General features: G+C 43.2%; 3 protein-coding genes across 3 annotated transcripts; 2 read left to right on the top strand and 1 right to left on the bottom strand.

Annotated features, from left to right (window-relative positions):
* The first annotated feature begins 222 nt into the window (after nucleotides 1-222).
* On the top strand, nucleotides 223-6552 carry bcl6ab (BCL6A transcription repressor b). Its single transcript, XM_086203242.1, has 9 exons — nucleotides 223-270; nucleotides 2703-2864; nucleotides 3098-3319; nucleotides 3403-4251; nucleotides 4336-4463; nucleotides 4572-4736; nucleotides 4819-4949; nucleotides 5053-5190; nucleotides 5353-6552. Exons 2-9 carry the CDS (start codon nucleotides 2704-2706, stop codon nucleotides 5494-5496), a joined length of 1938 nt encoding a protein of 645 aa, XP_086059368.1. The 5' UTR covers nucleotides 223-270; nucleotide 2703; the 3' UTR covers nucleotides 5497-6552.
* Nucleotides 6553-6897: 345 nt separating this feature from the next.
* Nucleotides 6898-15403, bottom strand: cmpk1 (cytidine/uridine monophosphate kinase 1). The gene is made up of 6 exons (XM_086203239.1): nucleotides 15134-15403; nucleotides 13724-13870; nucleotides 12815-12967; nucleotides 12659-12735; nucleotides 12271-12367; nucleotides 6898-7890 (listed from the first exon to the last, which is right to left on the bottom strand). Exons 1-6 carry the CDS (start codon nucleotides 15275-15277, stop codon nucleotides 7849-7851), a joined length of 660 nt encoding a protein of 219 aa, XP_086059365.1. The 5' UTR covers nucleotides 15278-15403; the 3' UTR covers nucleotides 6898-7848.
* On the top strand, nucleotides 14982-21368 carry fam78ba (family with sequence similarity 78 member Ba). The gene is made up of 3 exons (XM_086203238.1): nucleotides 14982-16627; nucleotides 16736-17015; nucleotides 18614-21368. Exons 1-3 carry the CDS (start codon nucleotides 16302-16304, stop codon nucleotides 18854-18856), a joined length of 849 nt encoding a protein of 282 aa, XP_086059364.1. The 5' UTR covers nucleotides 14982-16301; the 3' UTR covers nucleotides 18857-21368.
* Nucleotides 21369-21460: the final 92 nt, after the last annotated feature.

Here is a 21460-nt window from a genome sequence, read left to right as displayed (position 1 = left end):
CACACGATGTAACTACTAAAATCTCCAACATATTAAACATAAAAGTGACAAATGCGCTTTCACGGTTCGATGTATTGAACTCGCACGTGGTATAGTTTATCGTAATCGCGCTAAAGTTTTAAAACGAGGCAGACAAGGAGCAGCAGACACCCCACCGTGCAGGATTTGGTACAGTCCTCTGTTGAAATTCCGAGAATTGAGCTGCTGTGTTTCTTAGAACTGGATTCACAGAAGTGGTGCTGCTCAGATTTTCGAGGAAACTTTTACAAGGTGAGTTTTTTTTTCCTTCCTATTTCTCAGCAATGGGTCAGAAGTCTAGCGAAGTGGCAGATGCACATGTGGCTGCCTCGGCTCCCCTTAACATGGATATATAAATACTTAATAATTAAAACACTATTCAGAATATTGGCTTTAATTTAACTAAGAGTGAAGTAAAAGATTTCAGTCGACGGAGATACTTTTAATAGTTCTGAGTGTGTTTTTGGCGGAAGTGGGTCTCTAGTAGGACATAGCAGCCTCAAGTTTTGCGACGTGGACCTTGAACTCTGGTGGCATGTTTTTAATTTGTCATTCAGGCATTCCCTAGTTGATAGCTTTGGCCAGTTTGGGTGCATGAGTGGCGCAACACTCGGTCCATCGCATCTATACATTGTGCATTCATTTAGTCGTGTTTTCACTTCTTTAAACGTCTCAGACTGGTAGTGCAGAACTTGTGGCCACCAGTTTGAGTCGAGCAAACACCCTGAAAGCTCAACAAGCCCCCTAGACTGTCTGTTTGTGTGCGTGCGTGTGTGTGTGTGTGTGTGTGTGTGTGTGTGTGTGTGTGTGTGTGTGAACTTGAACGGACTTGCTGTGCCTGCTTGCCTGAAGTTACGCAGCAAGAATAAAAGTCACTCCAGGAAACTCCTAAATCACTCGCATTAGTCTTTAATGTCTATGTTGGGTTTGGAAATAACTGGGGAGATGGGGTTAGCAGGAGGGAAGTCTGTGTTAATAGGTTAAAGGAGATGAGTTCTACTTATATCGGGGAACAGGAAACCTGTGTGTGTGTGTGCGTGTGTGTGTGTGCGTGTGTGTGTGTGTGTGCGTGTGTGTGTGTTGGCAAGCTAATCTGAGCAGCCGGGACGGAATGTGCTCAACGTCAAACACGCTGCGAGGCTGTTTGCTCTCCTACACGCTGTAAAAAAAAAAAAAAAAAAATGCTCGCATAAACACGGAAAACACACGAATACACACGATATAAAGTCAGCGACGTGTAGCTGTATTCATACCTAAGTGATTAACTTTTAATAGGATGTGTTACTGTCGCCCAGAATCAATCATAAAAGTATTTTAATAACTGGCTCTAATAACAGCGTCATTACAGGCCAGCATTGAACAACACGGCTGAGCAGACTCGTGAAAGTCCCCCGTTACTTTTGCCATCGCAATGGCGCCGCCCCTCGGTAAATCACTGTCACGACATGTAGCAGTTTTATTGCTTGTTTTGATGGTAAACTCTGGAGGCAGATGGTCTTTGCTGGTATGATGAAATATCATGCGTGATGTTCTAAACATATTGTTTTAATTTGACACATAAGTCACAATGTGCTCACTTTGGCTTCAATGCAGTGGCGCCCATAGACATGATTTATATGGTAGCCAGAGGGGGCCACTCAAACTTTAAAAAGGCGTAATTGAATATTAGGAATTCTCTTAAAGTCAGTTTAAGATAGTTGTGGAATTTCATACATTCTATGAATTCCCATTATACAGTTAATGCTACTAATTACTGGGGATCAACTGATTTGGTTTTTCAGGGACAGTAGCAAGTCTAACAATGTCTAGGAGGCCAACAACAGAGACATGGCCAATATTCAGTTGTGATGAATGCAGTTGCAGCAATTAAAAAAAAAAAAATCAGCTGCCTTTAAATTGTTACATGTTTAATGGAATATTTATCAAACAGAAGGAAAACTTTCAACATACTGGAATGCAAATGATTGTAAAATTATTTTTGTAAATGATCAGAAAAATAAACTCAACTTTCTAAATAAGTCATTAACTAAACATACAGAAAAAGAAAAGTAAATAAATGTCAATCAAGTAACTCCTAAAACATTTTGTACGAACATCAACGTACCTCGATTTCCCAGCAGGAAAATTACTAAATTAGGACTTTACAGAGCGAGTCAGGTTTTTGCAGTTCAGTTAATCATCCCGAGTGTGTGTATTGTATTTAAATCCATTTGAATTCTCAAGTAACTACATGTTAACTTGCAGTTACAAAAGATATTTTTAAGTCGCCTCTCGGCTGCTGAAATTACAGAAAGCCGAATAGGACTTAGGTTATATTTCCATGCATACTGCACAGAGCAGATGATCGGGGATATTTGCTTGCTCGAAGGTCCATTCCTGATGGCTCTCTTCTATGGAAAGTAGTTCATGTTGGTCCAAAAGTCATTACATTTGTTAGTTGGTGTTTTGATTTTTGTTGTTGTTGTTGTTTAAGATAAGGTCAATGTAGGAGTTTGAAAAGTTGCTCAATCTAGTGAAAAACGAAGTTGGCAAAAGTTCATGGGGGGACAGAGCTGGTCGGCTGTTGCTACACTGTTGCTGCTTTGACAACACAGTTGTGTTTACTGAAAATTGGTCATTTGTGTCATTCATCATTGGCATACTGTTTAAAACTTCAATAATGATCAAAAGTTGTATATTTCCAGCATGGCCACAACTGCAAATGGCTGCATTCAATTCACGCGCCATGCAGGTGACGTCCTGCTGAACTTCAACCGCCTCCGCAGCAGGAACATCCTGACTGATGTCACTATTCAGGTGGACGGACAGCATTTTCATGCTCACAAGGCCATTTTGGTGGCTTGCAGGTATGCACCATCTCAAGAAATGACACAGTAATGATCTACCGACTTGTTTTGATGAATGAAGGGATCATAATTTTGGCTGGAATGAATAATGACTCAGCTACACCCTCATACCTGCAAGAGGGAGCTGGGCGTAAAATAGGCTAATCCCAAACTCTGTTATTGTCTCTGTGTTGTCCTGATTTTCATCCGTTCAGATGTTTACCAGGGCATCCTTCTGGTGTGCTTTCTTACAGTGGCTTCTTTTACTCCGTGTTCATGAACCCTGAGAACGCCAACCTTAGTGCCATCAGCTTGGATCCCAAAGTAGACCCCAAGGATTTCTCCAACCTGCTGGACTTTATGTACACGTCTTGTCTGAACCTGAAGGACAGCCTGGTGGTGGGCACCTTGAACACAGCCCTCTACCTCCAGATGGATCATGTAGCCGACACCTGCCACAGGTTCATCCAGTCCAGGTAAGGCTAACCAGAGAATGTTAAGGTAAACAAAGGAGTGATTAGTGGTGGCATTAATAGTGTGTGTGATTGTGTCTCTCCAGGCATCATTCTCTGAACAATCAAACTGAAGATGTGCAGTCCAACTCATTACATCTAGCAGAGGAAATTCCTGCTTTCAGGCCCTTTGATACAAAAGAGCCAGATGTTCAAAACAGCCACACAGCAACGTCACCTGGTCTCCAGGAGTGCAGAGGCTACAATGTTTTTAGGGGTATCAACACCTCTGGTTCATATCACGTGTATGGTGACCACCACATCCCTGCAGGGAAGTTGGAAAGTCCTCATAAAATAAGCGCCCTTCCCAGAGGAGGGGCTTTGTCTCAGAAACGATGCTCACAGGTACCCAGCACCGTCATGCCTCACAACGAATCCACCACCATCATCTCCCACCCTGTCCCATCCCACCCCAGTTTCCCCGCCCCTATTATTCGACCTTCAGAAGCCCACAGGAGCTTTCAAGGGCCCTCAGAGGAAGACAGCATTCAACACCCTCAAACAAGCTGCCTTCGATTGTCCCCAGGTTTTAGTAAAGGTGTGATTTGTAGCCCTCAAAGCCCACTTAGATCAGACTGCCAGCCCAACTCACCCACGGAGTCCAGCAGCAGCAGAAATGCAACCCTGAGCCTGAAACAGCCCTCAGACTGCCCCAAAGAGGCAAAGGTCCGCAACTGGAAGAAGTACAAATTCATTGTTATGAATCAAACTCCACAAAACGATGAAAAGGATGCCCACAGAGGGAGCACTGACGCCGGGTCCCCTTCACTGAGCCCCTGCAGTAGTGATGGAACAGGTGGACAAACCGACCTCCAGGGGGAAGAAACGACGAGTGAGATAAGAGAAGATACACCCATGAGTGTCGATGGCGGCAGCACCACCTGCACCAACATAATGTAAGACTGCAGCTCACTGTCAGAACCATAATATAGAACCTAATGCAAGTAAGAGAGAGCATAACTTTCTTCTTCCTTTTCTAGCCACCACAGATGCTCTTCCTGTGGCTGTGACGGCCCTCAGCGCCTGGACGCCTGTCACTTCTCTCCTGACTCATACAGCAGAGAAGATGCCAGCAAACTCCTCTCAGAATATTCCTCCTCTAGCTATGGTACGTGCACTCCTGCAAGTGCTATGTTAACTGCTATAAATTTATAATTTGTCCAGATTATTGTCACGAAAACCACTGATTTTGTCGCTTTTTTTGTTGTGTTTACAGAAAACACCTTCTTCTGCAATGGCTGTGACTCCAAATTCACAGAGGAGGACTCCCTGAAAGACCATATAGTCCAGGTCCACAGAGACAAGCCATACAAGTGTGACTGCTGCCAGGCTGCCTTCCGTTACAAAGGCAACCTGGCCAGCCACAAGACCGTACACACAGGTGAGTCTACTGACGTTTGGGTAGCTCTTGCATCTACTTGTCACATCAGTTGATTAATTCACCTCACGTCCTGTTGATTTAGGAGCAAAGCCGTACCACTGCAACATCTGTGGTGCTCAGTTCAACCGACCAGCCAACCTTAAGACTCATACCCGTATCCACTCTGGAGAGAAGCCATATAAGTGTGAGACATGCGGTTCCCGATTTGTTCAGGTGAGATCCATGACTGCAAAAGACACTTCCACATCTTCAGGACAGGGCTGCACATGTTGTCCTCTCTGTGCTGGTATTCAGTATTGTTTGTGTTTGTTTCCAGGTGGCCCATCTTCGCGCCCACGTGTTAATTCACACGGGAGAAAAGCCATACCCTTGTGAGATCTGTGGAACACACTTTCGTCACCTTCAGACACTCAAAAGCCACATGCGCATCCATACTGGAGAGAAGCCTTATCATGTAAGCTTGAGCTCTTCCTTCTGCAATGTATCTGCAGGTTCATAAAACACCCTCTTGTTCCATGTCCCAATCAGCAGTGGTAATCCAGTAGAACGACTGTATGACCAGTAGCTTAGGGTCCATGACAATACAGTATTCTAACCATTTGTAACTTTTCCTCAGTGTGAAAAATGTGACCTCCACTTCAGACACAAGAGTCAGCTGAGGCTTCACCTCCGTCAGAAGCACGGCGCTGTCACCAACACCAAGGCTCAGTATCGCCGGACTCCGAGCAGCCTCCTGGCAGGCCTGGTGAACTCCTGCTGAGCCTGCTGCTGCCGCTGCTACTGCTGCATACTTTTCTCTGTCTGTGTCATTTGTTCTCCTTTGCATCTGCCACCGTATTGTTGAAAGATTTCTTTTTCTAAATACAAACAGAAAATTATTTTACATATATTTTCCCATTATGCATTTGTATATGATGCACATTTCTTTATGTTCAGTCTTTGGTATTTCAAAGATTTAGTTGCGAATGTCTACCAACCGAATGTACATTTTTGAATGTGAATCTGAGCAGGTATTTCTCTGTTATACACGTACTTAACTTTGAAGGACAGTTCTGTTTCGAAATGAGAATTGCTGTTACAGTGTTGCTTCAGATATTGGTATGAATTTTTTTCATTCATGTGGTAACGTTTAGTTGCTTTAAGTCCTCTGTTGTAAATAAGATGTTATCAGATCGCCATCTGCTGGCAGAGCATGGTTATATCCGTGTTACAGTTTTTCTTGCATGCAGTGTCACAGAATGTCAGTAATATAAGGGCTCCTTATTCTTGTTCGGTACATATTGTAATGTGTGCAGAGTATCATTTGTTTAAAATGGCTTTTTACACATTTTATTGTAATAATTCTTAGCCTCCAGATGGTATTTTGCACATAGTCATAATGCTCACAGTTAATGTCTTATTTATATTAAAATGGTTTTTACTATCACGTTTTGCTGCAATGATCCAAATTCCCAGGAGGATCATTAATCATTGATCTAACCTTACAGATATATTACAGTGCCTTATAGTCACACCTCTGCTGGATCCTCTCCCTGGCTTAACCATTCATGTGATAGGTTATCAACATGCAAGCCCTTGTTACAAACTGCTTCTGTGACGCTCCGTCTGTTTGGTACTTTTGTCATGTGTACATATGTCAGATACTGTTGTTTTGAAGCTGATCACTGCCAGGCCTCAAGCTAAAAGAAATGCTCAGGAATATTAGGAATATTTAAGCTAATGTTGTTAACTGCAGATTATATAAATACATCATATATATATGTGTATGTGTGTGTATACATATATATATATGAACATAATAAATACACATATCGCAACAGTGGACTCGCTCTATTTCCTCTTGTCTTCGGGTCAACGATACCAGTGTGTTTTGACGCATTCAATTAAGTTGCACATTTGTTAGTTCTTTATTATTTAAATGTATTTATGATCGACTCATTTGAGAAGTGAGTCCAAATAAGTAAAAACCTAAAATGCATGAAACGAAAAGACCCTCACAGCTTGGTGTGCTTGTAGGTAAGAAACACATACATGAAGTTAAATAATTAGCCCAAAGGCAAATTTTTCATCTGTAGTCTCCTGATCAACAGCAAAAACGATTATGATTTTTTTTGGGAATCAGTTTGTTTTTTTTTCCAAACAGAAAACACAACTCATTCTGAAGCAAAATAAACTGACGGGAAGCTGCTGAAATTCTACAGTGCTGACAAATGCCGACCGCTGGCCGATAGGCTTTTTGCTGCACAACAACAGTGAAATTTTGTGCAGAAGTAGCTAATCAATTTGTACGTAATTAGCAACTGTATATATACTCATGTAGAGGCAAACAACTATGACAAGATAACAACACAAATACTACAGAAGAAAGATTCACGAGGCCAAAAAAAAGAATGAGATCAGTGTTTTTACTCGACACTTTGCCTTCTCGCTTATACAGTCCAGAATTAACACAATGTACACTGTTATCACTCCATGTTTTCTCTGTGACCAGTCCAGGAGGCCATGGCTGTGATGACACATGTTGCAATCAAACATTCTTCGAAGGATGAGCAGTGGATCTGACCGTTCTACATGGCAAAAGCGACAATTCTGATGTATAAGTCTGGCCGATGCCCAGTCCAACTGTCCTGAAAAATGAGGCCACTGATAATGCATTTTATTGAGATGTCTCTCATCATCAGGTCAAACAAATATTTGGTCTGAAGCTCACAGTTGCTTCCAACATGATACTCTGAAGACATCAGTGATACATTTTTTTAGTCAATCGCAACTATCCGTGTCTTTGATTGATCAAACTTCAAAACTGACAGTGCATTTCGCTCCTCGGCAGACTTCAAACTACAATGAAAGCTAGTGCAGATGTGCTGCAAGCTCCTCTGAACACAAACCAGCAAGTCGCTGCTACGCATCTCTACTTTCCATTCACACTCCTACATACTGTAAACACACCCACAAACAAACAGTGCTGCTTTTACAAAAGAGATGGAAAACAAAAAAAGTAACCAAAAGTAAAAAGTCATATGTATAGACATATAAACTTATTATAGAGTACTTGCAGTTGATAAAAAGAAAACTAAAAGGTAAAATGAATATCGTTGGCAGCTGGAGGAACTCAACCCTCTTTGTCTAGGATGGCTTTCACATCCGCAAACACCTGAAAGACAAAGAAGATATTTGGCACATCATCACATTCACCGCGTACAGGGAAAACTTAACAGACCGCAGGGAAAAAGGCCAGTGGACAGGTGAAAAAACACTCCTTTTCATTGGAGTTAGCTTGATGAATAATGTGGTAAGTGTTTAGGATTGGGTAAGAGTTTCAGCCATTTAAAGCAGCGTTTTTAGGTTCAACTACCGGTAATGGTTTTGAAATCCCTGTGATGCAAACCAACTTGTAATAAGCAGAACAGCGCGCCATCGATGTCTCTCATGACGTAATTCAGCTGACCGTGCAAAACTCTTGCTTGCTTGCAGTGCTGCTCTCAGGTATTAGAAGCTCGTGCGGGACAAGACATTTCCTCAAGCCTGTGTCCCAGAATTGTCGTCAAATCAGTTGTCCAGCCTCAAATCCTGTTACCGCTTGTGCAAGCAGAGGCTGATGCTGCTCATCTAAAACTACATAACGTTGCTTTAACGACCCACACACTAAAAAGTTATTTTTGGACATAAGCACTGATGCGTGTGTGTTTCCAGAGGAGAACCCGAGAGACCCTTTTGGCCCCATTTCGACATCTGGGGACGTCCAGCGACTTGATCAGGAGAAAAGCCTGACATGGCGTTTAACTTTGGCAGCTATTGCAGATTCCCACTGTGGACGAAAACGCTTATACGCAAACTTAAGTAGGCGAAAAGTCGCATTTGACGATCCACACTGTTGCCACGAAAGTCCTAATAGAGCAGCACTTCTACGAATTCTCATGAAAAAAATCCAAATAAACCAGCATCCTGTATTTTAGCACTAGGGATGTTCAGTAAGGAAACACAGAGCTGCTTCAAAAACATTTTTTAAATGTATCTCAAATGTTTTGTCAATAAGATGTAAATTAACCCAATCAAATTTCTGAGAAGCACATTTCTTCCTTCATCACAGTCAAAAATCCTACGCCTATCTTCAGGAATATTGATGCGGTGGATACAAGTCATCTCCCTCTTGGGATGCACAATAAATTCAGCGTTGTCAGACATTAGCCATAATATCAGGTGAACAAAGGTTTGCTCTTCTTTGCTCATCTGTTGTTGCAGTGAACGTATAATTTCTGAGCTTTTACACAAGTTCTGCAAATTGTTGGTTTGAGAGGGAGAGAGGGAGCGAGAGAGCTCAGCTGATGGGCGAGCTACACTGAACTCTGAGAGGAGAGTGAGCAGCATAGCTGCCCCTGCAAATTCACAATGTTTATGTTTTTCAACGCGTACAGAATGTCTTACAACTTGTTTTTATGAAGATAAATATCAGCTCTATGACAAATTTATCCTGAAGAATCGCGCATCCCCGTTTTTTCCACTTCGCACAAAGATGACATCGTGGTTTGTTTGTTTTTTAAGCCTGATGCAGCATGCTCCACATCACACTTGTGACAGCTCCATACTGCACATTCTGACCTAGTTGTGATAAATCACACGAGGACGTGTTCAACGAAAGATTTAAGGTGACGGAGGAAACTTCAGCGGCTGAATGTGAAAACAGCCTTCAGGCGTCAAACCATACATCATTCTGAGCAGCGAGGCTGACACCTCCAAGTGAAACAGCGTGTGACGGACTGGAGGGAGGAGCTGGTCGTGCTGCTGCTCTCCCAAAAGGACCGTTACCTCAACTCAAACTCTTCATTTTCTCTGTTTCATAGGTAGGTGGCTCTTTATTTTTACCCAGATGGAAACTGTTGTTTTACAGCAGCGCAATGTGCAGACATAGTAATCCCAAATGTCCTGCTAGTTTTAACATCACCCTGCTGACAGCAGGGGATGATAATCCACCCCCCCCATAAGGATACAGCTTCAGAACCTAAGATCTTTCTCTTAAGGCCTTGGTCCAGTGAGCCAGTACGACTTGAGCTTGAGTAATAAGCTTTGATCGTACGGTGGCACAGCTTCAAGGTCCCAGGTTCGAGTCCCAGCGATCCTATTCTGTATTGTTCCCCCTTTTACCAAACATCAAAATCATGCTTGTTGAGTTCATTCTTATTGTTTTTGGTACGTTTGTAGTGTCGTGTAATTGTATCATTATTCAGTTGTGTTTATTTCCCAACTGTGCCCGTATCTGGGGACTGCAGATGTAAATTAGCTCAGGGCTAGCTCTCGTACATTTCAGGAGCAGTCAAATAAACAAACGGTGCTGTTATGACTCAATTAAACATGACAGATACACAAGGGGTGATAAATTGGTTTTGGGCCTCGAAATTCACAGGCGGCTAAAACTCTGTTTAGAGATGGGATCAAGATCCGTCCTGACGCATCTGATGACAAGAGGACAGCTGTTGTGTATGTGTTCCTGTTTTCAATTTTATCTCCGTGTACGTCTCCTATGACCGATTGGGATCGTATCACACTTCCCTGCTCTTTATTCCAATTGACACCTGCGGTACTTCAGTGTGAGATGTTTTAATCAGCATGTTTATCTGCAAGATATTAGAAGCAACAGAAGAAGTGTGTTTATGGTTTGCTGCGGGTGGCGTCGACCAACGCGTTCCCTCGTGCCTATCCACAGACTTAAAGAATGACTGCGTTGTCTGGGTGATCTTTCTGGTTTACTTTTGGTTTGAGAGGAGAGAGGGAGTGAGCGAGCTCGGCTGACAGGTGAGCTACCCTGACCTCTGCTACGAGAGTTTATCAGATACAAATTTGAAGAGAGAAACCAAACTGTCAAAAATGTCTGATGTAGCCATAATATCTCCTGCTCTCTGGTTTTCACATGATCGGACACAGTTATAACACGCTGCTGTTCAGCAGTTACTGGTACCTGCTTCCACAAAACAAATGACATCAGCTGAGGAGGCCTTCCTTCAATGTGGCCCAGGACCCATGTGCGCTTACACTACTGACTCAATGTAGCAACATGTGTCCCAGATCAGACTGAGCGTGTTCACCCCTGTAGTTACGGCTGTCCACCTGTGATGGGATCCATCAGAATGGCTCTTTATACCAAGTCAGAACAGGGTCTAAGACAGCAGTACAGTCAGTACAGGGTCAGTATGGGATCAGTACAGGATCAGTACAGGATCAGTATGGGATCAGTATGGGATCGGTATAGGATCAGTATGGGATCAGTAGGGCAGGCAATACTGGTCTACAGAGAAAAAGAACATCTTAGTCTTTTACTGAGGGTGCTCCCTCAGCTGTTTATCTAATAAAGGGGATGAAACGGGCTCTCAATGAGAGCCATGCTTTTGGACCCCGTCCTCCCATCCTCCAGGCACACTCCTGCGACAGAGCACCCTCTCATGACCGACACATCCTAGCACACCTCACATGACTGTGCAAGTCAGATTTCTTCAATAATTTGTGAGATTTTTATGATTCTGGTTCCCTTAAAAAAAAGCTTTTCATGGCTTTGGTTTGACTTGACTTTAGTGAGCATTTTTTTTCTTGACCGGTCTCCAACCTCCACAAGTCTTTGGATGACCTTCAGTGGGGGTCCGAGCTTGAGTGAGCTGGGTGCAAATTAAGTGACGCGACGTCTTTCCCAGTGAAAGCGATGCTGGGAACATTTTTGAAATTGCTTTGTTATTCTTTTTTCTCCCAGAGATCAAAGTGTTACTGGAGCCTAAGGAATCAATACAACAATAATACAGAAAAAAGTTCAACAGTACAAAAACCACGAAGTCAATTATGTTATTGAATTAAGAATGGTGTCCGTTCGGTTAATGCCTTCATTGCCGTGCGCTCCATCTCCTCCAATAATAACAGCCGCCACATTCGCAAAGAAACGTTGTTCCCAGTCCCAGCAGTCTAGTCTCATAACTCCCATACAACACTCCTAAAACTGAAAACCTTATACCTGCGCGTGTGCTGGACTGAGCTGAATGTTTTGAGACAGGCTGCACCCATTTCCTTTTATAGACAACCCCCCCCCCACACACACACACACACACACACACACACACAAAATCACAAAACCTACTTTTTTTAAAACTCCTCCTAACAGTGCATCCTGTCTAAGGGAAACTTTGCACAGAGGATCTATAAATGCTCATGACAAAAAGCTACGACAAGAATTTTGATACTGCAGAATATATGGGAGTTACAGAGGAAGAATTTCCTGGTATCCACTGACTTGAAAAGTGGTACAATATCCTGGTAACATAAAGTTCTATTATCTCCACTGCTGTTCCACTAGGTCATCCATGAGACATTTTGACCACTAGATGGCACTACAATCAAGGTAATGTGTTTGGACCATACACTCAGTTGTTTGTGATGCCCTAATGATGGTATGGATGGTTGGTGTGAGACCCGACTTGAGCAGGGCTTGGACCCCGCTCATACTTTCTTGCAAGTCAAGCTAGTAGACGCTTTTGCACAACGCTGCTAATTTACTCACCTCGTCCACGGAGCGAGAGGCGTCTACGGTGCGAACTTTGCCATGTTTTTCATACTGCTCAATGATTGGTCGTGTAGACTTCAGGTAGGTTTGAATTCTGCAGAAAAAAAAAAGATTCTGCTTATTGGGGTCAGATGACACAGGAGACTCAAAGTACTCTTGAACTGGGTCAAAAACACACACGCAGGTAACAGTCAGCTAAATGGGTCAGAAAAGTCCAAGTGATCAGACGGGTTTGTTGTTCATTGTTACAAGTCGATAATTAGGACAGACAATCCTGTACCGGTTAAGCACAGTGATATACCTGCAGGTACTGCATCATGCATTCCACAGTCTGGGAGTAGTGCTGAAGTGACCCATTTAGTCATATGTGCAGGACTGTGCGTACCTTTTCTCTAAGCTGTCTCTGTTGTCGTCTGTGCGCCCGCTGCTCTTTCCCCTTTCTAAACATCTGTCGATGCAAACCTGCGGATGAATGAAAAAGAGGTGTCCTCAGCGTAAGGCAGCTCCCAATAACGCTAACGCTGTAGTTTCAGTGACAAACCTCATTGCTGCAGTCAAAGAAAAGCACAAATTTGACATCTGCTTTCGTGTCCATGACAGTGTTCCAGCCCTGGAGGTTGTCCTCATTACGGGGAAAGCCGTCTATCAGGAAACGGAACTTTTTCTCATCTTTTTGCATGGTTTCCTCCATGGCCTTAAGGGGCAAAAAAAAACATGTGACTTTGATATTTGTTTTGATGCAATTTTACAGTGAAAGTGGATTATTTAAATTAGCAAATATCAGCTTTTTAGACAGTCCCACTGAGAGGGTAGTTTAAAATGCTTCCTACATGCCTGCCTCAGATCAAGCTCACTGACCAGGCTTACAGAAAACTGAAAACTACAATTGAAACAGATGTTTGAGTTCTGAACCGACTCGGATACAGATTACGATCACGACAACTGTTGTTGTTATTATGGTTTGTTTTTTTTAAAAAGATGCTTTAAATCTAAATTTTACTGTACAATTTATTTGAAAATAGTTGATTTGTAACCCCTTTCACGTGAGGTTAGAGTGGCTTCACAGTCCAGCTAAAGCTATTAAATGGAATCTGGATCAATAAATAGATCAGCACCAATGTTCCAATGTCTGATCTGTGAATGAAGTCAGGCCACGTGATGAGTAACACCAGTATCAGCATCCACTTCCGCTTGCTGCAACCTTAATTGATTGTCACTGTGAAGAACTGATGGAACAAGCCAAACTGGTTGTTAAACAAAAGAGGTGCGGGCCCCAGCAGCAAAGGGAGTCAAATCAAATCCTTGGGAAAATGAGTTAAGTCTGAAGATTACGTTTAATCTCAACTGAATATTGCCTTATCCTCTGTTAACTGGCGTGCCTCCTAGGATCAATCAGAATTGGCCTCTAGCTCCCTGCGAGCATTACTTACAGTGTATATGTTGTGCCCACCTTTCTGAGCAAGTTGATGGTGATCTCCACAGGAACTATTTTGCCTTCCTTGATGTAGCTGGCAATAAGCTGTCCAAAGTCGGACCCTTCTCTGGCTCGCTCCGCCCTCAACAAGTCCCCGGCAGACAGATGGGTATAGTTGTAGCTCTTAGATACACACAAACACACATCTTTATTAAATAAGATAAGCATTTTCACCATCAAGAGTTCATTGCCGCATTTGTTCATTCAAATAAAGTTTGTCCTGCAAAACTTTACGAACAGGCTGAATCCTTCTCACTCACAGTCCCAAGGGAAGGAAGAAGTTATTCGTTCTGCAGTGAATGAAAGGAGCCTCTGTGCATAGCCGCCATTCAGGCCTACCACACATGAAGCCTGACAGCCAACACCCAGTAACATCCATCAAGAAGCAGTTAAAGAGTCTCTTTTAGACATTCAAACACACACACACACACACACACACACACACACACACACACACACACACACACACACACACAGCAAAGAAATAACATCGGACACTGAAACGAGCTCCTCAGTTCGACATTTGAGTGGCTTGTTAAAAATACATTTTGTTTTTCAACCATGAATAAATTCATAGACATTTATGTACTTGTCTACTTGTCTAGACCTGAACAGCTTCTTACGCTGATCATAGAACACACAAACTCAATTGCAGGATATTTGCCATGTGGGCAGCTGCAGATGGAACACAGCAGGTAATAAAAGTATCATGACAGCTTGTCAATGACGGAAACTCAAGGGATATCTATGTTGATGACTTGCACCTGATGAGGTGAATCGTTTCAATATAAACAGATAGTTGACCCTTCATCTTGTTAATTTGAGTGGACTGATCAAGGTTAAGTTCCTCTGCAAAAAAAAAGAAAAAAGCTACTCATCTTTTTCTGTTTGTTCAAGGCGAGATTTACCAAGTGCACTCCAAACACACACATACCCATTGCCCGTTTCACAACCACACCTGTCATGATAAGTTTGTGACAAGGATACATCTCCGGTTTATTATCTATGGGTGCAATTCAGCATATCTATTGAAAAGTTGATTAAGGAGGTTTTAACAGTGAGTGCTTTTGTCTGAGCTTTAAGACAGAAATAGTTATCAATTATTCTACTGCCAAACGTTAAAGTGGTGTTTCCACGCTCCAACACTGTATCCATACGGCAGGTTACCCTCCGTAGCTAGCTAGCTAGCTGGCTAACACACAGGTTCATTTTAGAGGACAACCGGAAGTCACTTATATGTGTGTGGTACGTCATTACAGAGGGGCTAACAAGAAGGAAGACGGTCCAAAAATCAACTGAATATCATTTAGATCATGGCATCATCATTCCCGACAACCACACACGGTGGTTTTATTAGCTCTTCCTCTCGCCATCTCTATAGCCTACCTCCACGATTTTGGAGCACTGGGTCCCTTTGCCGGCGCCAGGCCCGCCCAGCACGAACACAACCTGCGGCTTCATCATCAACGACACCCGGTACACAAACCTCGGCACACTCTGACACACGTTCCTGAAAAAACGACCGATCATAAACCAGCACCGCTAACTACAAAAGTGAAGCGGTCGGGGTGGGGAGGAGGAAACGAGCCAGGCTGACCGGTGAATGAATGCGTGTCAGTACTGCTGGTAGGAAGCCGAGGAACCAGACTACACCACTTCCGCTATTGACTACGGGGTCCAATGGGCTTTCGCGTAGGAGCGACGTAGGCCTTGTTGTTTTTTTCAATGCAGCGGCCGGGTGACGCCCCTCCCCTGCCTCTTCAGCATCAGCACCTACAAACCGACCGAGGCGAACCGCGACTGGAAGAGGATGCTCTCCGGTCCGTGATGTCCACCAGCTCCGGGAGACGGCGCGGTACAGTTTTGCGTACATGTAAGGTGCTCCGGCGCCTCCATTCATGATGCACCATTCATGCATCCGCAAGAATGGAAGCACACGGCGAGGACAACATTAACAGCCTGTCAGGGCGCTGCTGTCTCTCCTTTACAAGGCACATCCTCGCCCGTTTGATCAAGCTGCTTTTCATGTAGGTCAAAGTGAGTCTGGTTTTATCTTCTGAGGGCGAATTTTGGGCTAACACAGGAAAGGCGAGCTGACAAAAGGCATCCAGCCCCCTCCTCTGACGCACCTGGCTGCCCTGTCGCTACCTGACATGACAGCGCGGAGCCCGGAGCAGAGCAGCAGGATTGAGGGGCACCGACGTGCAGCCGGACGTGTGGACTCAACCAGGAATAGAGGAGCCTCTGGACGCACGGCGGACAAGCAGCAGCAGCCCAGGGGAGGCCGGATCGCAGTTTCTGGGGACGAGCGCCAAGGGCAGTGCGGCAGTCAGCAGGCAGACCAGGGGGAGGAGGCTGCGAAGATCTGTGATACTCCCCCCCCTGTCCCCACTGCGCTCTCACCTCCATATCATCCCGAAAATATGCTGGTGGATGCTTCTATTTTTGATGAATGGTGACTGTGTAACTTCATCATTTGTTATCAGTGGTGATGGGCAATTTAAAAAATTGATCTGCTCTTCAGGCAAGGGTGGAACCCTGAGGGGGCTGTGTAATGTGCATACTGGCCAGGTATCATTTGCTGCCTTCTTTTCTGCTCATTTTGCTGGCCTGCACTATGGGCTGTATTCAGAGCATTGCATGCAAGCCCCGCATCAGACGGGAGAATATTGTGGTGTATGAGGTGTCAGCCTCCATTGACCAGTGTCCCACCATCATTGAAGAGAACTCACCGATTGTGCTCCGTTACAAGACACCATACTTCAGGGCCTCCGCAGGAGTTGTGATGCCACCAGTGCCCCGTAATGAAACCTGGGTGGTGGGATGGATTCAAGCCTGCACCCAGATGGAGTTCTATAACACATATGGTGATATTGGAATGTATGTCCTTTAACTTTTTCCCTGAGCTCTGTATGTGAGTGTGTTTGTTAGTAGGACCACAACCCTGCACTTGCTTCTGCCATAAAAAGCTCCTCTCTCCTGCCGCAGGTCCAGCTGGGAGTTACCAGAGCTGCGAGAGGGTCGGGTCAAGGCCATCAGCGACTCAGATGGCGTCAGCTACCCCTGGTATGGCAACACCACCGAGACAGTAACCTTGACTGGGCCCACGTCCAAACCGTCCCGCCTGACGGTCAGCATGAATGACAATTTCTACCCCAGTGTGACCTGGGCTGTTCCCATCAGTAACAGCAACACACCCATGTTAACCCACATCACAAGGGACCAGAGCTTCATCACCTGGCTGGTGGCCATGAACTCCGTCACTAAGGTGGGACACAATCACAGGGTGAAGTCAATTAAAGGCAAATTTTATTTATAAAGCCCAAAATGACAAGTTCACTACAAGGGTGTGTGTAGTCTGTCCATGGCACCCTCAGTTCATAGACCCTTGATTAATTGAAGAAAAACTCCATCAAAAACCTTGAACAGGAAAGAAGAACAAGAAGGGAGAGCCAAGTAGAGATCCCTCTTCCAGCTCAGGCAGACATGCAATCAATCGGTCATTCAATTAAAAAAAAAAAAAATCCTGTACCCCCAGACATATTCAACTTCCTGTCGTTTACTGCCTTCCCTCCACAGGTGGCGCCAGCGGCCATGCTAGCACAGCAGACATTAACGCTAGCTCTTGAACCCCTTTAGCAGATAGTCTCAACAGTTGGGACTGGGTTCTCACCTGTCATTCTGTGCTGCCACTGCTGCTCCCCTGGGTGTGGGTCAAGGTTTTTTCAAACAAGTATCCATGTTAGGGCAAGACAGGCAATGTTTGGCATGTACAAGGGTCTCATTTTATCTGACACAGAGTAAAAGGGCATAGGTTTCTTGGGCACATGACTCGACTCTCCCTCTGATTGGGTAGTACTGAGACGGATCAGGGTCAGAGCCAATCAGAGGAAGAGTATGAGGGGGTCTTTGTTGGCAGGGGAAAAGACTGAATTATGTTTTGATGGAGGATTTAAAGAGGATACTACAGATCTCTTGGTGTACCAGCTGACGTACCCCAGTTTGAGTATTACGGCACCAGATCAACAAAACCAAAATGTTTAAAAATTTGATGATACGATTTTTTTTTGGACACATTTAAATCACAAAATGTGTGTGATCGATGCCAGTATTGAGGAACTTAAGATATCGGAGACATGACCTCATCTCCAGCCAGGAAAAGGCTCAATTGTTGTTTACGTCCTGTACTATTTATACAGATTTTTTGTGTGAAACACATAAGTGGGGGGTTATTGATCCATGAGGACGTTTAGCAGCTTCACATGAAAACAGAGGTATTCAGCCTTCTCTCAGAAACCTGAAACAGGACACATCACGTGAAAGAGAGAGAGAGAGAGAGAGAACGCTAGAAAGAGAAGCAAAGACTCACACAGCTCGAGGAGACGTGGTAACCGAGACAAACAAGAGGTCAGAGAAATGCAGCAGTACTCATTTTGTTCTCTAATGCATCACATCCCAAAGATGCACTTACATTCTTGTTCTTGAATGAACTGTTCGTGCATTAAACACACACTGACTGCTGTGCCTGCACTTTCCCTTTTTGGTGTAAAGTTACAAAAAAATAGAACCTCAACGATGCGTTAATCTCTCTTGAATACAGCCGCTGCGATGGGCCCATTAAACCTCTGTGATACTTGAAAGTATCAGAATGCACATCATATTTATGTTCCATCATAGCCATATTCCTTTGTCCCATCCTGGCAATCATAGAGAAGGAAGTAAGCAGTAAGAGCAGGTTTCTGTTCTGGCTGAAGAACCATCCTAGGGACAACGATTGTTCAAATGTGTCAAATCAAGTTAAATGATTTTAAATCAAGTCTACACCTTTCCTTAAATAGACTGTATTGATCACATCTCCTCTTCCAGGAGCGTATCGTGTTGCAGACAGTGCGGTGGCGGATGCGGGTGGACATTGCTGTTGACCCGGACATGCCTCTGGGCTCACGGGCCTCACTGGTAGGTCGACCCTACCAGGAGCAGCCGCACATCCTCAACTACCAGGAGCCCATCCCTCCCAACGCTCTAGGGAGGCCGAATGCCAACGACGCCCAAGTGCTAATGTGGAGGCCACGGAGAGGGGCACCGCTAGTGGTCATCCCGCCAAAATAAAAGGGGTTTATGGACAAGGAGATGTAAGTGAAGGTGATGGAGCCAATAGACATGTTTTCCTGTGCTCCAGATGCCAGCAGCTCTTACGCCTGAAGGATTTACAGTATGTGGACCATTACAACAAGCCAGAGTGGATCGTAGATCTTGGATTTGACACAGAGGAGTGTCAGAAAGGAACTCATTGGCCAAGCAGAGTTGAATCAGATTGTATTTGGCCAAGAGCTGGTCTGCGTTAGACGTTTAACAAAGAATGACGACTGTTTTTATCCAAACCACACAGGTATTAGACCACAAAGAGAACTGCATCCTGCATCCTTATGTAGATCTTATTGCATGAGATGAGTGAGAGACAAAAACTGTACTTGAGACGAATAAGAGCAGCATTTGTTTTGTATAACTTGATACCTGAAGACCTTGTGATTGAGAAGTTGCATCAGCCAAAAAACAACACACACAAAAAAACAAAAACAACAAAAAAAAAGGACAGCTACAGGCTGATAATACCTCGCCAGTGCCAATAAAGGCTTTCAGCACACTCAGAGTTAAGTGATGTATTCAGATCATTTAAGTGAGACAAAAGTATTATATGAATCTTTTTAGGTTAAAATTACACTCTTGCATCAGTGTTATTGTATCAACACTCTGCATAAAGATATGAAAGGAAACTCAAACTGCTGTAGTTTTTATGCACCATCATGTTTCCATTGTAGCCTCCTCGGTGCAGGTGGGTGATGTGCTGGACTTATTACCACATTCAATAAATAATGCCAGCTATACTTTCAATAACGGCAGTGTAAATGACTTTAAATCGTCACATACCACAAATTCTATATATTAAGTAGAAAAGTAACCAAGCGGTGTGGTGAGGTGCTGGTGGAAAAAGTGTTGCACAGTCCAGCTCAGTATGCCTTCATCTTTTTTTTATTTTCACTATATTTCGGCACTCATGTATAGAGTATTTTGGGGCCATAACCAAATAAATAAATGCAAGAATAATTACAGTATTGATTTGATACATGCACATGTAAATATATAGAAGTTTATAGATACATATATAAATATTAGGGCTGTTAAACCCTTTATAAAATTAAATTTGTGCTGTGTAATTCATGAATCTGAATTAATTGAATACATCAATTTTGGCTGTGAAAAGCAGTTAAAAAATTTCAATTAAAATAGATTTCCGGAAAATTGAATAAATTTATAAAATTTAATAAATGATAAATGATGAATTTGCCTTCTTTTATTTAAAATTCCCAGCAGACCACATGACACTGAGGGGTGTTGCCAGCCTCCACTGGTTACTCGGGCTCTCCATTTAAAAGTGAATCTTTGCACAGAGTCAAGGCTGTCATTAACTGTGTTAATAATTTACATGTTTTTTTTTCACAATTAGCTAATTGAAATTAATCAGTTAGTTTGCCAACCCTAATAAATATACAAGTAGATGTACCATATATTTAATGTCTCGTTTAACTTGGAGTTTATCTATTTATGGTAACAAACATTAAATTACATATTTATTTATATTTTATTAACATTATCTATATACTTAAACATTCATTAAGCGTTAAATTATAAAAATTATTTATCGACTATAATTTTTAGTTATCCGTATATTCAAGCATAATTACTTATATATGTTTTGGTTATGGCTCTTAAAACCCTCTATTTTCAAGTTGTTCAAGATCGACATGATTGACATAACAAATTGAAAACAAAAGAGCAGTGACACATACTAATCAGGTCAAACTGTTCTCAGACCAGGAGTAGATTTGACGTGGCTCTAATCAGGCCATCTTGTCATACTGAGACAGTTTTACATCAATTTTCCTATAATCAGGGAATCTGACTTTTCTGGCATTGCATTAAAACAGACCGCATTTGGACACGCATGGGTTAGGACAAGCGTAGTTTTTAACCCTGTTTGAGGTCTGATCACAATATCTCTCATTGTATTAACACATGATTATTTATCGGTGCAGATTATCACACATGGGAGAAATTCCACCGTCATGGTTATTGTGAGTCTGTCCAAATCCCTGCCTGCCACTCCACAAACAAGTCACATGGCTCATCCTCCATCTGTGCTTCTCTCCAGGTTCATGTCTCACCTTCCCATCTGCCCAACCACCTCATCTCTCTCTCTCACACACACACACACACACACACACACACACACACACACACGCTACCTCGATTCCACAAAGCTCATTTGCTCTGAGAGCCACAACTATGCAAAGATTGTCTGTGACTGTATTAAAAATGACAAACTGGCAAAATCAGAGAGGTTTTCTAAATCTGTCTGAATTCCATTTATTTCAGGTATTTATTGAATAAAATGACTGTTGCTATCATGTAAACACTCACAGAGGTCAGAAAAGGTTTTATCGATTCAGTGTGTCTACATTTGTGGCTGCGCTGCAGTGCATTCAGCCATCTGTTGCTATAGAGACTGTTTTGGTTGTTCTGAGTGCAGTGCAACTGCAACAAAGAAATGTTCAAAATATTCATGGGTGCACAGAGCTCTGTGTGTATGCGTTGAAGAGTGTGTGTTGCAAACAGAAAGAGACCGCTTCTACGTATCCATTCATTTCACTTTGA

This window comes from Aulostomus chinensis, chromosome 5 (assembly GCF_037954235.1).
Source record: "Aulostomus chinensis isolate RoL2024-O1b breed Wild chromosome 5, RoL_Achi_v1.0, whole genome shotgun sequence".
NCBI classification, from domain to species: domain Eukaryota; kingdom Metazoa; phylum Chordata; class Actinopteri; order Syngnathiformes; family Aulostomidae; genus Aulostomus; species Aulostomus chinensis.
The sequence above is the reverse complement of the archived record's forward strand: the minus strand, read 5'-3'. Positions and strand labels throughout refer to the sequence as shown.

Excerpts from the sequence above, each read along its gene's own strand:
- bcl6ab (XM_086203242.1), top strand. The coding sequence starts at position 2,704 with ATGGCCACAACTGCAAATGGCTGCATTCAATTCACGCGCCATGCAGGT. Across the intron at positions 4,464-4,571 it reads ATATTCCTCCTCTAGCTATG|AAAACACCTTCTTCTGCAAT; the intron begins GTACGTGCACTC and ends TTGTGTTTACAG. Across the intron at positions 4,737-4,818 it reads CCACAAGACCGTACACACAG|GAGCAAAGCCGTACCACTGC; the intron begins GTGAGTCTACTG and ends CTGTTGATTTAG.
- cmpk1 (XM_086203239.1), bottom strand. The coding sequence starts at position 15,277 with ATGATCGGTCGTTTTTTCAGGAACGTGTGTCAGAGTGTGCCGAGGTTT. Across the intron at positions 12,968-13,723 it reads CCATCAACTTGCTCAGAAAG|GCCATGGAGGAAACCATGCA; the intron begins GTGGGCACAACA and ends TTGCCCCTTAAG. Across the intron at positions 12,736-12,814 it reads TCTTTGACTGCAGCAATGAG|GTTTGCATCGACAGATGTTT; the intron begins GTTTGTCACTGA and ends ATTCATCCGCAG.
- fam78ba (XM_086203238.1), top strand. The coding sequence starts at position 16,302 with ATGTGCATACTGGCCAGGTATCATTTGCTGCCTTCTTTTCTGCTCATT. Across the intron at positions 16,628-16,735 it reads ACATATGGTGATATTGGAAT|GTCCAGCTGGGAGTTACCAG; the intron begins GTATGTCCTTTA and ends CTCCTGCCGCAG. Across the intron at positions 17,016-18,613 it reads CCATGAACTCCGTCACTAAG|GAGCGTATCGTGTTGCAGAC; the intron begins GTGGGACACAAT and ends CTCCTCTTCCAG.